This window comes from Merops nubicus, unplaced genomic scaffold, assembly GCF_000691845.1.
Source record: "Merops nubicus isolate BGI_N331 unplaced genomic scaffold, ASM69184v1 scaffold28550, whole genome shotgun sequence".
In the NCBI taxonomy this organism is placed as follows: Eukaryota; Metazoa; Chordata; class Aves; order Coraciiformes; family Meropidae; genus Merops; species Merops nubicus.
Genome location: NW_008582649.1, coordinates 631 through 14,400, shown reverse-complemented (window position 1 = coordinate 14,400; position 13,770 = coordinate 631). Strand labels below are relative to the sequence as shown.

At 49.7% G+C, this 13,770-nt stretch overlaps 1 protein-coding gene across 1 annotated transcript; it reads left to right on the top strand.

Moving 5' to 3' along the window:
- Positions 1–218: 218 nt before the first annotated feature.
- Positions 219–12,301, top strand: WNT8B (wingless-type MMTV integration site family, member 8B). Its single transcript, XM_008938409.1, has 6 exons — positions 219–277; positions 6,571–6,604; positions 7,641–7,779; positions 9,340–9,465; positions 11,231–11,373; positions 11,753–12,301. Exons 1-6 carry the CDS (start codon positions 219–221, stop codon positions 12,299–12,301), a joined length of 1,050 nt encoding a protein of 349 aa, XP_008936657.1.
- Positions 12,302–13,770: the final 1,469 nt, after the last annotated feature.

The following is a 13,770-nucleotide window of genomic DNA, read 5'->3' as shown; positions in this document are numbered from 1 at the left end:
GTTACCCTTTGCAGAAGTGGAGATTCGGGGAGCATATGCCTCTTCACCACACCAGGACTGCCGGGTGGAAAATAACTCCATCCCTTCTCTAATTTTGTTGTGTTTATTTTTCTTTCTTTTTTTTTTTTTTCTTTTCTCTGGTGGTGGTGGTACCCAAGGGTTTGGTTTTTTTTTTTAGGATCTCCTTTCTCCCTCTTTATTTGGATTTTATATTTCACATGGACCCTTATCTGGGCATCTTCTTCCTCACTCCCTTCTTCCAATCCTGCTGTTCATGGTGAGTATCGAGAGCACCTCAGTCTGTGTCACAGGCAGGTGCTCTTCTCAGACACCCTAAGGAAATTCCTCTTCACCTTCCTAAATGCCCCATCTTTCCCACTTAGTTCAGTTCTGGCCTTTAATGAGAACAGATATTTAACTGAGTCCAAACACACTCATTGGCAGAGAGATTAGATCTAAGAAAGTCTCCTTTTTCCCCTGCACCTCCCAACAATAACTACAGGGGCCAAATCCTGAGCTGGGGTAAAATAGAGGAGAGTGGATGCAGACGATCTAGCCCCTCAATTCCAACTGGAAAGATAACCAAATGGGAGAGCTGGGGATTTCTGTTTTTCAAAATGCTCACAGTCAGCTTGTCTCTTATCTTAATCAAATCAAGTGGGGCTTCTCCCACACTCCCCGAAGAAGACAGCCACTGATTAAGAGCTCAGAGCCAGCAGGGGTGAGTCAGATCCATAGGAGTGTCACTCTGGATGAGCAGCCCGAGACCCGGGCTTCTTGGCAGGCACAGGGTGAGGATTACACATGGCTGAAATTCATCTATTAGGATTTCCTGGGGAGAAGCCTTTGGGATGGAGATCGCTATGGCTTGGTTCCCAACTACTTGAGGCCCATCAGACCAGCTTCCCTGTGCACAAACCTACGGCCATCTCCTGTGGGCTTCTTGCTCTGTCCTAAGGGTGGGTTTCTATTTATTTCCAGAAATGTTTTATAAGGGTGAACAGAATGAGATTACACTTGCATCAAATCTCATGTCGTTCCCTGCGGAGTATATCTACCCCGTGCCCAAACAGAGATAGACCCAAATGACCTGGCTCTGTAGGTATTTTTGTCTCATGTGATTTTTACTGTGTACCCAAACTTTATTCTCCAGTTCTGTGATGGCCTGAGGAATCTGCTCAGTGGGTTACAGACTTATCTCTATCAGCAAGCAAAGTCTTTTCCCATTCAATTACTAAAATCCCCTGCTTTTCCCATAGCAGATCTCTGCAGTTATTGCCATGGATAGAGAAACCAAAATTACAGGAAGGAAAACTCCAGAGCAACTCATTCCTGTTGGGCTGGGAGTTAAATTTCTGTTCTTTCATAGATTTTCCACTCCATTAAAAGAATGCACAACTCTTTGTATATGTCTAAATATAGTAGCACAGGAGCAAACTCAAGATAAATCTCCCTTCTGAAACATGGGGAATATAATATGTGTTATGCAGAGAGGCTAGGCAAGAACTCATGCTGATTTTATTTTTTTCCTGCTCTTCCTATGTGTATCTCTTGGTTTTCTCAGTATAAACAAGTTTAGAATACATTAAAAGATTTAACAAAAAACCCCAAAAGGAAAGTGTTCAAAGGGGAGAAATTTCAGATCCCAAACTAAAAAGTTAAATACAGAAATCCCAGGCATTTTCAGTGGAAGTTGGATGTCTAAATTCCCTGTCTGCCTGTCAGAATTTATCTAAGAGTAAAGTCTATAGAGCAAGATAGCCCTGCTTCTCTCTGCGTGTTGCTTATCATGCTCTCATGATTCCCTGAGAGAAAGAAAAATAGCAAACTTTATTAGAAATTATCATATTGTAGACCCCATCCCCAAACTCTTCAGGAGAAACAGCAAGGTTTGTGGGAATCAGACAATATGATGACTAAATGACATGAATAAATGAAAAAAATGACTGCAATTTTTGCTGGTCTTTATCTGATCCAATAGCTTAAAATGCAACAAGATTCTTTTTTTTCCCTGTGATTTAATAATGAATATTAGGAGCAGGGGGCAATATAGATCAACAATATTTTTTTTAATATATGTATGTTGCCATTTCTGTTCTCTGAGTTTGGATTAGATTCTGCCATGTCAGCTAGGTTGAATGGTCAGCATGTTTCTAGGTGAGCAAAATGTCAGGATTGCATTTAGAAACTAAAAAAACCAAACTACATATACAACAAAATAGAGAGAAACTTAAAAAAAATTAAATCTCAAAATGTTCACAAGTTGCCTCTCAGTCTCCTGTCCTGTGGGAACAATGTAACAATTTGTAATTCAGTAGCTTGTTTCTAAATGTTGGTTTGTTGGTTTTTTTGTGGGGTTTTTTTGGGTTTTTTTACAGTTCACCTGTGGGATTGCCTTTAGATTCCAGTCTCACTGGTTTTGTAATAACTTGGGGGAGTTTGTACTTGAGAACAAAATTCAGACCCAAAGTGAATTACATTTATTTTCTGTATTTGCAATAATGACAGTAAAGATCTAAACTGAGCTTTAGATGTTTCTAAAGAGCTGAACTAGCAGCACAGTAGCATGAGCAGGTGATAAGGTATCAAATAATTTAATGGGAGATTTGATAAGGCTCTTGGGTCATGTTAAACTGAGAAGCAGGATGCTGTTATTGGTTAAAGTTGTAACTCAGCAGAAATTGTCAGAGACTTATTAGTGTTTGATATGTGTAAAATACAATGGGACAGCTGCTTGGCAGGTTTATTTGCTATAAGTTCAATAAAACAATGATAGAAAATTCCTGTTATTGATATTTATTAGCATTGAGATAATTTCCTAGTATGGGATGCAACGAAAATCACTTGGCTCTAGATTTGCTTTTTGCCTGGATGCACAGAGCTGCAGTGAGGAAAGCAGCCTGTCCTGCCCAGGGACCACTCTCTCTGCCTGCTGAGGTCTGTCTCTGCTCTGCTTCAAGTCTCTGTAGTGCTGTCCTGGAGTTGGAAGGTGGAGGGAAAGGGGTTAAGATAGCTAGAAACCCTGTAAGCTTTCTCAGAGAAGGAAAATAATTTCAAGCATTTCCTTTCAAGTGTACGCTTTCAAAAACTTTTAAATCAGTGTGGCAACACCAAAGTCATAAGCACTGGGCTTGGTTTAAACCCATTGTGGATGCAGATAGCTAGTCAGTTTAGGACTACAATCTGCTTTCCTTTACAGTGGTATGGGAAATTAGTAGAAATAAATAAATAAAGACCACACTACAGAGAGGAAAATGAACAGAGATTCATCTCATAGTGATTCCGGTTTGTGGCACGGAGATGACTCTGGTGGCATTGTCAGTACCACACTACATTCGTGGAACACATGGCTTAATTACTCTCTGCCCTTGCTGGAGACCATATCCAGAATGGAGATGCATTTTTCTTAGCCAGATCACACAAGGAAAGACAAAGCACTCAGATTTTGTCTCCTTTTTTTAATCTTTCCTTTCCTCTCAGCATAAATATGAAAAACTTCAGCTAGCCTGCAGCCATATGACAGTCCCATCTCCTCATCTCCCAATTCCACTTGCAGCTGCAAGAGTTACGTGTGGGGGGGACAAGTAGACAAGCACAGGATTTATTTAGACTGGTACGAGTCCTACGAGCCCGCCCAGCAGCGTGCCTGCCTGCTGATCAGAGAGCTCAGGGAAAATGCCTTCTGTCTCTCTGACTTCATAAAAATGTTTATAATATCCTGCTGGGAAATTGCTACTGTACCATTTGCTCAGCTGCAGACAGTGAATTGGCATATCCTGAACTTGGCCTTTTTGTGAACCTTGAGGTTTATCCCAAGAGGAACAGATCCTCTGCTTCAATGCAGTTATGTCAACTGACCCCTGCACTAACAGGCTGGTTTGCTGTAAGTCCTGAATTTGTGGATTACTGTCCTCCTCCTAAAGACACCCTTGCAATTGCTCAGATGTTCCTAATCCAAGATGTGGAAGGCAAGGGTTTGAAGTAAATCTTTCTTGCACGCTGTGCATTTGGCTTTTCCTATCCAGGTGGAAAGTAATGCAGATGGAACATATTTCATGTTTTGGCCATGTAAGAGAGGACTTGCAATTCTCTAGATCTTGCCTACAAGGGGGATTTGACCAGAGTTTTCTCACAGCTGTTGCCAGGGGCTCAGATTCACACTGACACCATCCTGAGTGTGGTCCCCATAGCAAAGCACTTCAGGTCAAGGCAAAGGACGGGAGGGAAACGAGATGGAAAAATGACTTGTTCATGCTGCTACCCAGTTGCGTGAGGATGGGGACCCATGGAGCTCACACAGTCTGAATAGCCCCAGGTTCATGGCCCTGTGTGATTCGTGTCACCCGATGCTCTAATCACCCGGCTACAGATGCTGTCTCTCCAAGTCCCAGGAAATATTTAATTAGCTGTACAATGCAGAAGCAGCTCCCAAAGGAAAATTCCTCCGCAAAACAGCCATTGACTTCATGCTAAAGTACCCATGGGGGCTGGAGCGCAGCCGGGTCTGAATCCCAGGCCTGGAACAAAGGAAAAGGATCTCCTGCTCTCACAGGGCCCTGACACAGCCCACTCCCTCCCGTTTTGACCCAGAGGAATAGTTCCAAAAACAGGCTTCATCAATATGGACGTTTCCACCAAAAAAAAAAAACCACTCCAAACATTAGACTTGCCAGAGTGAAACTTTGCAAGCTAGTTCTCTCAGGTCTTTCTAAACTGTGAATAATAGCAAAGATCAGGTTTCTTGTGATCTTTATCAAGCAAAAATAAAAAGACCCCTTTTTTTTGTGGTGTACATTGAAGAGGATCTCTGTGAGGGCAGTTTTAGCAGGGGTGAAGCAGGCTGGCTGGCTGACTGACTGCAGAGGTGCTTTTCCAGGGCAGGGAAAAATTCTCTCTGAATCTCTCATGTGTCTGATGTCTGAGCACCAGTCCCACCATCCTGTCTGCCCCATGGCTATCACATGGCTACAGCTATCCCTCAGCTTGGGACAGCAGGGTCTGCTTCCACCCGTGCTTGAGCCCACCCAGGAATACCCCTGTACACTCTCTGCTGGGTTTGTTGCACAACAGGACAGCACTTTTGTCTTCCCTCACCAGGGATACCCGTGGCTCCAGATAGCATTGCTTGAAAATGCACAGGGAGGAAAAGCCATATCCTAACTTGCCCCTTTCTCCCCTGCATCTGGCCAGTCTGCACAGCTACTGGGATTTTCAGGGAATGGAAAGGAGCTAGAAAAGCAGCAAGCATCATTGCATGCCAGGTAGCCCAACAGCAGAGTTGAGAGAGTTGAGCATGCTGCTCTGGAGGGATGGAGTGTGGGTTAAGTCTTTGAGGGCTAGCTGAAAAAGAGAACTATCCTCTCACTGGGAGACATCCAGCATTTGAAGCAGGACATCATCTCAAGAAGCTGAAGAGCCCACTTTCTGTCAGTATGTGCTCTAGCTTTTTCCTGAGACTCACTGCAAGGTCTCAGCCCACTCATGACACCTCTCTGGCCTCAGTGGCCTCCCCTGGGGATAACAACACTCACCCATATCTGTGGAGTGCCAGGATGTTGGCAGAGGAGGTGCTCCAGAGACTCATCAAGAATAATGATGCGGGTTACTTTGCAGATCTACAGAGACTAGAATGAAGTGTTTGTAGGAGAAACCTTGTTCTTCTTGCTTCATTTCTGGCTAGGGATATTTAGGGTTGGCTCTTGGGCCCTTTTAAAGCTTCAGTCCCTTCTGCCATAATGCAGCTAAGCTGGATTCACCCAGCCATCCTCCAGATTCCTGGTGGTGGTCGCTGCACCACACGGAGCCCTGACACTGACGGGCCATTTGCACTGAAACAGTCTTTCATGCTGGAGAAAGAGCCTGGACTGGCCAGCATCAGCTCTGCAAGCCCTGCCTGGGGAGAGCAATGGAGACCAGCCACACTGCCCTGCAGCCCTCATCACACCTCCAGTGGGGACATCAAAGTTTAATCCTGCACAGTAGGATGGGGAGGACAAACCTGTTTGTGTTCGGTCATCACCATAACGCCATCAAGAGGAGAACATGGGCAGTCAGAACAAGGGGCCATGAGCTGGGGGAATGCTGCTGGGACACACACTGTGAAAAAGCAGCAGTGTGACCTCTTCCTGCCCCTGGCATGGTTCCACAGGGAGAGCAGTGCTCGCCCATGGTCTGGCTCCTGAGGCAGCACCACCCTGAGTTAAGCCAAGTAGTTTGGTAAGGTAAAAAGCAGGGCTGAAGGAACAGGAAAGCACTGAAAAAAGAAAAAAAAGAGGGTGGGGGTGAAGATTTGTATGAAGGGCAGTTGTGAAGAGGAAAGCAAAAGGAGGGAGCAGTGAGGGAGTTACAGCCCCATAGAGCCCAGGTGGGTGAGCAGGATGGGGGGAAGGAGAAGGCACCCTCCTGGCTCACAGGAAACAGCCAGGGGAGACAAGGGAAGAGACCAAAGGTGGCTGCAGCCAGGAGACATGCGGGCTGCAGGAGGGTGAGAAGAGAGCCCTAGGATGCCAGGCATTCCCCAGACCCCTCCACCATCATCCCCTCCCTGCTGACACTGTCTCTGTCTTCCAGGTCAGTGAATAATTTCCTGATGACGGGCCCCAAGGTAAGAGAAATCCCTTTGATCTCTGTCCCTGATTCCACTGAAGCGGGGGAGAGAGGAGGGGGTCCTCCTTCCCACTCCTCTCCATCCAGCCTTGGCCAGAGCTTCCCTCACCCCTAGATTTCCAGCAATAAGTCAGAGAAGAACCAGACATTACCTGCTATAAAGGGTAACTCCTTGGGCTGTATCCTGAACAAAGTTGGCCTGGTGTCCTTTTAAGCTGGTTTGGGCCAGATTTTGAAGACTCATCTATTGGCACCAGCTGAGGCTCTCACCTGTCAGCTATAGCTTCCTGATGATCAGGTTATCATCAGGACCCACATTTATCAAGCTGGAAAGGTATGTTCTTTAGGCCCTGCAAAACACACTTCTGAGGAGCACAACTGGAATTGCTAGGACCTTGTTCAGTATTTTTGACCCCCTACCTCCTTGCACCTCTTTTTCACAGGCCTTTTTCCTAGCCAGGACTACTTGTAAAATTCACCCTACTTTTGTTCTATCTCCCAAGAACACCTCTAAGCTCACCTAGCTATTCCTACAGCTTTCAATGCTCTAGTGGGGTGATCTTGCCCCAGAGCACTGGCCATCCCCCTGGGGAGGCAGGCTGAGGCACCGTCAGGCCCGGAGCTCCCTGGCCTCTGCGGAGAAGTCTCTGCTTCTGCTCATGCTGGGTAGATAAGGGGTTTCCTTCACCCCATAAACACATCTCCTAACACGGCTAACAGCCAACAGCTTGGCCTTCTCCTGCTGGGAGGCTCAGGCTCTGACCCAGCACGGCAGAAAAGGCATTTGTTGCTACAAGTGGTGAGCTCCACTCCCCAGGGGAGCAAAGCCCGAGAGATCTCCTCACCTCTGTACCCCTTGTCTCTGTAAGACGGCATGCAAGTCATTTTCAGCATAACGTGGGAAGCGGCGGGGGCTGCAGCACCCTTGCTGCCGGCACAGGGCGGTCCCTGCCCGCTGGCCAGCGTTAATGCGGGGAGGAGGGGAAGCCGGGCACGCCCCGTCCCCCCCTCCTGACTCCCTGCTCTGCTCCTAGGCCTATCTCATCTACTCCAGCAGCGTGGCAGCCGGGGCACAGAGCGGCATCGAGGAGTGCAAGTTCCAGTTCGCCTGGGACCGCTGGAACTGCCCCGAGAGGGCACTGCAGCTCTCCAGCCACGGTGGGCTGCGCAGCGGTAAGGGGAGAACAGGGGACCGGGACACCCTCCGACAGCTCAGAGCCTGTGGGCTCCCCTTCTCTTCCCAAGTGCCTCCTTTCTTTCCCCATCCCCACCAGGGGTATGCCTCTCCTAGGAATGCCCCAGAGGGATCTTTCCGGGATGGAACTGCCCCGAGAGGGCACTGCAGCTCTCCAGCCACGGTGGGCTGCGCAGCGGTAAGGGGAGAACAGGGGACCGGGACACCCTCCGACAGCTCAGAGCCTGTGGGCTCCCCTTCTCTTCCCAAGTGCCTCCTTTCTTTCCCCATCCCCACCAGGGGTATGCCTCTCCTAGGAATGCCCCAGAGGGATCTTTCCGGGAGGCTCCTTCCCCCAGCGGCTCCCAGGCACGCGCTGGGATCCAGCTTTAAGACAAGGCAGCCTCGCAATGCCAGCGGTGCCTGCGGACCCGTTGAGCCCCAGCTTGTGCAGGACAGGACTGTCCCCCAAACCCCCACACGACTGGCTTCCGCCAAGAATGCACCACCGGGACCTGGGGCGTGGGCTGCTGGGCACACCTGGGTGGTGTCTCTCACCGCTGCGTCCCAGGGAGGCTGAGAACCAGCACAGGGTGGTGGGGTGGCAAGCAGAGGGATGTGGCTAAAGGCAGCAGGAAAGAGTTCATCAGTGGCTGTGCTCTGGCCAAGAAGAAAATTCTTCCCACAACTTCCAGATGTCAGAGTCACCTTGGGCAGAAATCCAGCATCCATGACATGTGCCATTGCAGGGCATGGGGCTGTGATCGTTGTCACCATATCCCATTCCTTACCCGATTGCAGGTGCCAGGAAATGTTTCAGTGCACACCTTGTCCCCTAGACTCATGTACGGTGCTGGTCTGAGCTCCTAACTGCCCTGTACAAGCAGGACCTGGATATGGAGGAGAGACGCAGGCCTTTGGTAGGACTGGCAGCAGATGTAGGACCAGGGCCCCAGGCAAAGGTGGACAGAGGTTTCAAAGAGGAGCCAGCCTTGAGGAGGCAATTGCAGCACCAAGTAACAGTCTGGGACTGGGAGCAGGTCCCTGAACTGTTCCTGTCAAGGTTATCTGCTCATATCTAGATCTTGCTGCTATTAAATGAAAGCCAAAGGCTCAGTGAAGTCAATTGATGGTCACACTATTCCTGGTGGGTAGGTCTGATCACTGTTCTGAGCCCTGCGCAGTGTCCAGCAGAAGGTAAGACTCAAGGGCAGGGGGAAGGAGCGCCTTGATCCTTGGAAAGAGCCTCTTCCCTGCTGGGATATGTCAGTGAGACGTGGGGGACATTCGGCTGTCTGTGCTGTCCCCACTGCTGAACTCCCACAAGGGCAGCAAAGCACTCACTCATCCACACCCTTAGAAATGACACGAGTCAGACCGGGTTGAAGTTGGGATCTTGTGTCTTTGTGCAGTTCAAGCTAAAACTAAGCTAAACCAACATCTAGGGTCTCCTCTCCAAAATCTTCCTACGGCCTCCTGCGTGGCAGGAGTCATTTCTAACACCGATCTCGCCCCAAAACCTTTATCACATCTGCTCTCCTGGTGTTCTCCCTTGCCAGCAAACCGGGAGACCGCTTTCGTCCACGCCATCAGCTCCGCGGGCGTCATGTACACGCTGACCCGCAACTGCAGCCTGGGGGACTTCGACAACTGCGGCTGCGACGACTCCCGCAACGGCCAGCTGGGTAAGGGGAGCCGCTGCCCTTCCCCGCCCCCGCCCCCGGAACACGCCTCTGCTCCTCTCCTCCACTAGGGCCTGCAGAAACAACTCCTCCTCCTGGTCTCTGCACCTGGAGAGCACGCCCAGGGCAGAGCTTTGCCTGGCTCAAACCAAAGGAGCTCTGTGGAAGCTAATGGGTCCTCCTCCAATTTACACCAGCCCTTGAGATTGTCCATTGCTTTCTAAATGAACAGGAAAACAGGAGGGGGTTGCAGTTTCCCTGGTTCAAATAAAGAACAGCTCTGTTTAAGCTGCCAAAGGGAATAACTGTATCGTGCAGGCAGAGGAGAGGATCTGATGCCATGCACCTAAATGGCAGCTCTGGTTAGAGCAGTGAGACCTCGAGGCTCTCAGGGCCTGCAGGACCTGGGTGGCCCCAGAGCAGAACCACCAGGAGGGAAAGCAGGTTGGCATTCACAGCCCCCTTCAGTGTTTGTCAGCATGGCAGACACATGAGAGCAGAACAAGGAGAAATGCCTGTGGCAGCACAAAGCCTTCACCCTGTGCCTGTCACAGCAGCACTCGGGCCCACAGCCACTGAGCACCCCTGGCTGGGGAACTCCGGGCTGCACAGCTCTGCTCTCAGCTTTCACAGGAACACAGACACTTCAGACTTCTGCTTTGAAGGGAGAGAGGTCAAATTTCAAATTATCTAAAACTTTTAAAAGCCATCTCCTGCCCAGTCACATGGGGCAGTTGGTACATGTCAGTTTATGACAGACTCCTCTGGAGTGTCCACTATTTAGTAATTTGCTTTATTGGCTAAAAGTTGTTAAAACAGATACTTCTTCTCAAGTGTCCAAGTCATGGGACAGCCCATCTCTAGCAGAACAAGATTTTGGAGCCATGACACATCAAATTTTATCTTCTCTGGAAACCTGAGTCACACTACACTTCTTTTTCCCCAAAACATGTTTGTTTTCCATAAAAATCTTCCACTGAGAACTCAAAAGCCTTGGAAGGCAAAAGCAGCTTTTGGGCTTATCCAAAACAGTATAATTCAATCCAAATTGCTGTTGTGCCGAATCCAAATGGGTGAAAGGGTTCCATTCTCCCTTTGGTCCCAGCTCTTGATGAGGCCTTCATGATCTACTGTGAGTTCCCACCTCCCAAGAGAGGTTGACTTGCCAAGAGACAGCCTTGCCCTGGGAGAAGGGGCCATGATGCTCTGGGAAGTCCAGGCTGGGCCTTTCAGGAGAGGCACAAGGCCATTTAACCACATTTGACCCTTCTGACATGCCAAACATCATCCCAGGTTTCCAAGAGTGCCAAAAAGAGGAGCTCCTCAACACGTGTGCCAGGCTTGGGTTGCTTCCCGGCGGCAGGGAACCTGTTCCCTCTGACCAGGATGCCTCCAGCAGTTTGCTCCTCCACATGAGTCAGATGCTGTCCCTGGGAGTCAGACTGGCCCAATTCGAGTAAGGGTTTGACAGGAGGTGATCAAAGATCTAAAATCTTATCTATATGGCCCCCACCACATGGTAATTGACAAATTCTGAAAGCCACTGTATAGAAAGCCTGGAATCCCTGAGTTTGTCACGTAAGATATACCCCTTTGCTGCCTGGCATGAGTTACAAGGGGAGGGAATTGGGGAGCATTTTGAGGCATAAGGCTGGATTTGCCCCTCAGCCTCCATTCCATCACATCACTTCTGAGACCCTTTCTTGTCCCCAGAGCTGCAGGCAAGTGGCTCGCTCCCTGACAGCACACATCTCATCTCCTTTCTTAGGGGGGCAAGGCTGGCTGTGGGGAGGCTGCAGCGACAACGTGGGCTTTGGAGAAGCCATTTCCAAGCAGTTTGTGGATGCCCTGGAGACTGGACAAGATGCCAGAGCTGCTATGAACCTGCATAACAACGAGGCAGGTAGAAAGGTGAGCCCCTCTCTCCCTCCAGACCAGACAGGGCATCCCAGATTGGCTCTGGCCATTCCCTGTGGAGAGTCACAACTTGCTGTGGCTAAGAACACGTGTCCAGAAGCAGCAACTGCCTCGCTGAGGAGAAGGGAATGGCAGCAGTGCTGATGCGACGGGTGGTGTTTGTTCTAAGGCAGCCAACCTAGCGGGGGGGAGGTACTGTAGAGAAGCACATTCGTGAGCTTTGAGCCAGCAACCCCTGGGCAGGACTGCTGCTCTGGGAGGCTCAATGCCAAGCTCCTCTGCAGGCCCAGAGCCACGTTTCTCCATGAGCTGCAGTGCAGACATACCCCCTCTGGGCTTCCTCCTGAATCCTCTCTCTCTCCTCGCCTTGTAGGCAGTGAAAGGGACCATGAAGCGGACTTGCAAATGCCATGGCGTGTCAGGGAGCTGCACCACCCAGACCTGCTGGCTGCAGCTGCCAGAATTTCGGGAGGTGGGCACTTACCTCAAGGAGAGGTACCACAAAGCCCTGAAGGTGGACTTGCTGCAGGGAGCAGGGAACAGCGCTGCCAGCCGAGGCGCCATCGCCGAGACCTTCAGCTCCATCTCCAAGAAGGAGCTGGTCCATCTAGAAGACTCTCCCGACTACTGCCTGGAGAACAAGACGCTGGGGCTGTTGGGCACGGAGGGCAGGGAGTGCCTGAAGAGGGGCAAGGCGCTCAGCAAGTGGGAGAAGCGGAGCTGCCGCCGGCTGTGCGGGGACTGCGGGCTGGCCGTGGAGGAGAGGCGAGCCGAGATGGTGTCCAGCTGCAACTGCAAGTTCCACTGGTGCTGCGCCGTGCGGTGCGAGCAGTGCCGCAAAAGGGTCACCAAGTACTTCTGCGTCCGCAAGGAGAAGCGGGAGCGCAGCGGGGCCAGCCGCAAGCTCAAGAGAAAGCTCTAACTTGCCTCTGCTTCTCCACGGTCCTGTCTGCCTCTCTCCTCTCCCGCCCTTCCCATCAGCTCCTGGACAATGTCCCTTTGGCGTAGTTTTGTCTCGTTCCCCGTGCCACCTCACTGAGGCTTGGGAAAGGCAAAATGGCTCACGTGAGCCCGTAGGCTTTGGCTACACAAGGCGTTTCCCATTAGTGCAGTGGGTGATGGCTTCTGAAGAGACCCTCAAGTGTTGACAAAACAAGGTGAGATTTAGTCCCTTCAACTCGCAGTCACTCTATCTAGTGATTATGGTTTTACTGCTGAAATCAGAGGTGGTCTCTGTGGCTCCTGCTGTTTGGAACTTGTCTGTTTCCCAAACAAGCACCTGCTCTGGGCTTTTGAATAAGTTAAATCAAACGTTGGGAAAACACAAGGAAGCTGAGATGGCACCACCAGAGCCAGGCAACTCAGAGTAGTAATCCCCAAAACAGAAGAGGTTTCTAGTACCTTAAAAAAATAGAGGCATTACACTAAAGTCGATACTGCCTTTTATTAAGCCCTAGGCCATGAGGGAATAGAAAAGTCATGCAACTCCTTCCTGGAGTAAGCCAGCCTCCAGGAGGTCCGCAGCATCATTTCCCATCCTTTGACAGTTTTGCTAAGCTCTCTAGTGCTTTACTTTGCATTTGAATTGGCAGCAGCAAGATTGAAGTTGCTGCTTGACCTGCCCATTAAACAGCTGTTCAAAAGAGGAGTGCCATCACTTGCTTTTTACATGCTTTCTCTCTATCTTCTAATCCTCCAGGTCTGGTCTCCCTTTTCACCCCAGCATCCCTGCCAAAGCCCTGGACTGATGCCATAAAGATGCCCTCACACTTCCCCAGGCCCTTTTTCCTCCCAGATCTCTCCCAGAGAGGAGATGCCAGCTAAGCCCATTCCCCACCTCCTGGTGTACTTGCCAAGCACTCTTACCCTGTCAGCTAACTAACTAAATACTTCCTCCTAGTCAGAGAAAATGTCAGTTACTATTTAATGGTGTTGTAAATAGGAAAGTGAAGCACTTTGAAGTTTAATTTATTTCACAGTTACTGTGTTGTATACATAACATTTTTTCCTCTACCGCTTATTGTATATATTCTATAGGCTAAGCAAGCAGCAGGGATATTTGGTTGATGCATCCCTGTTCCCTTGCCGTGGTTTGGGTAGGGAGGGAAGAAGCTGTTAGCTGCAGGACCCGGGGAGGTTCACTTCGAGTCACACAGTGATCCCCCCCGGGCTGCGTGCGATGTTATCATCTGCTTTGCTGTTTGAAGTGTCCTTTAGCCAGATAAGATGTCAGCAGAGCTATCCTACTGGCCATTTGACCTGTCTTGTAGCCAATATTTGTAAACCAATAGCCAATGCAATAAATCAGTAGCCAAGTGCTTGCAAAATCCTGTTGTGTCTAAGTATTTGGGTGGTTTTTTTCATCCAGTTGCGTGTGTGGATGTACATAGC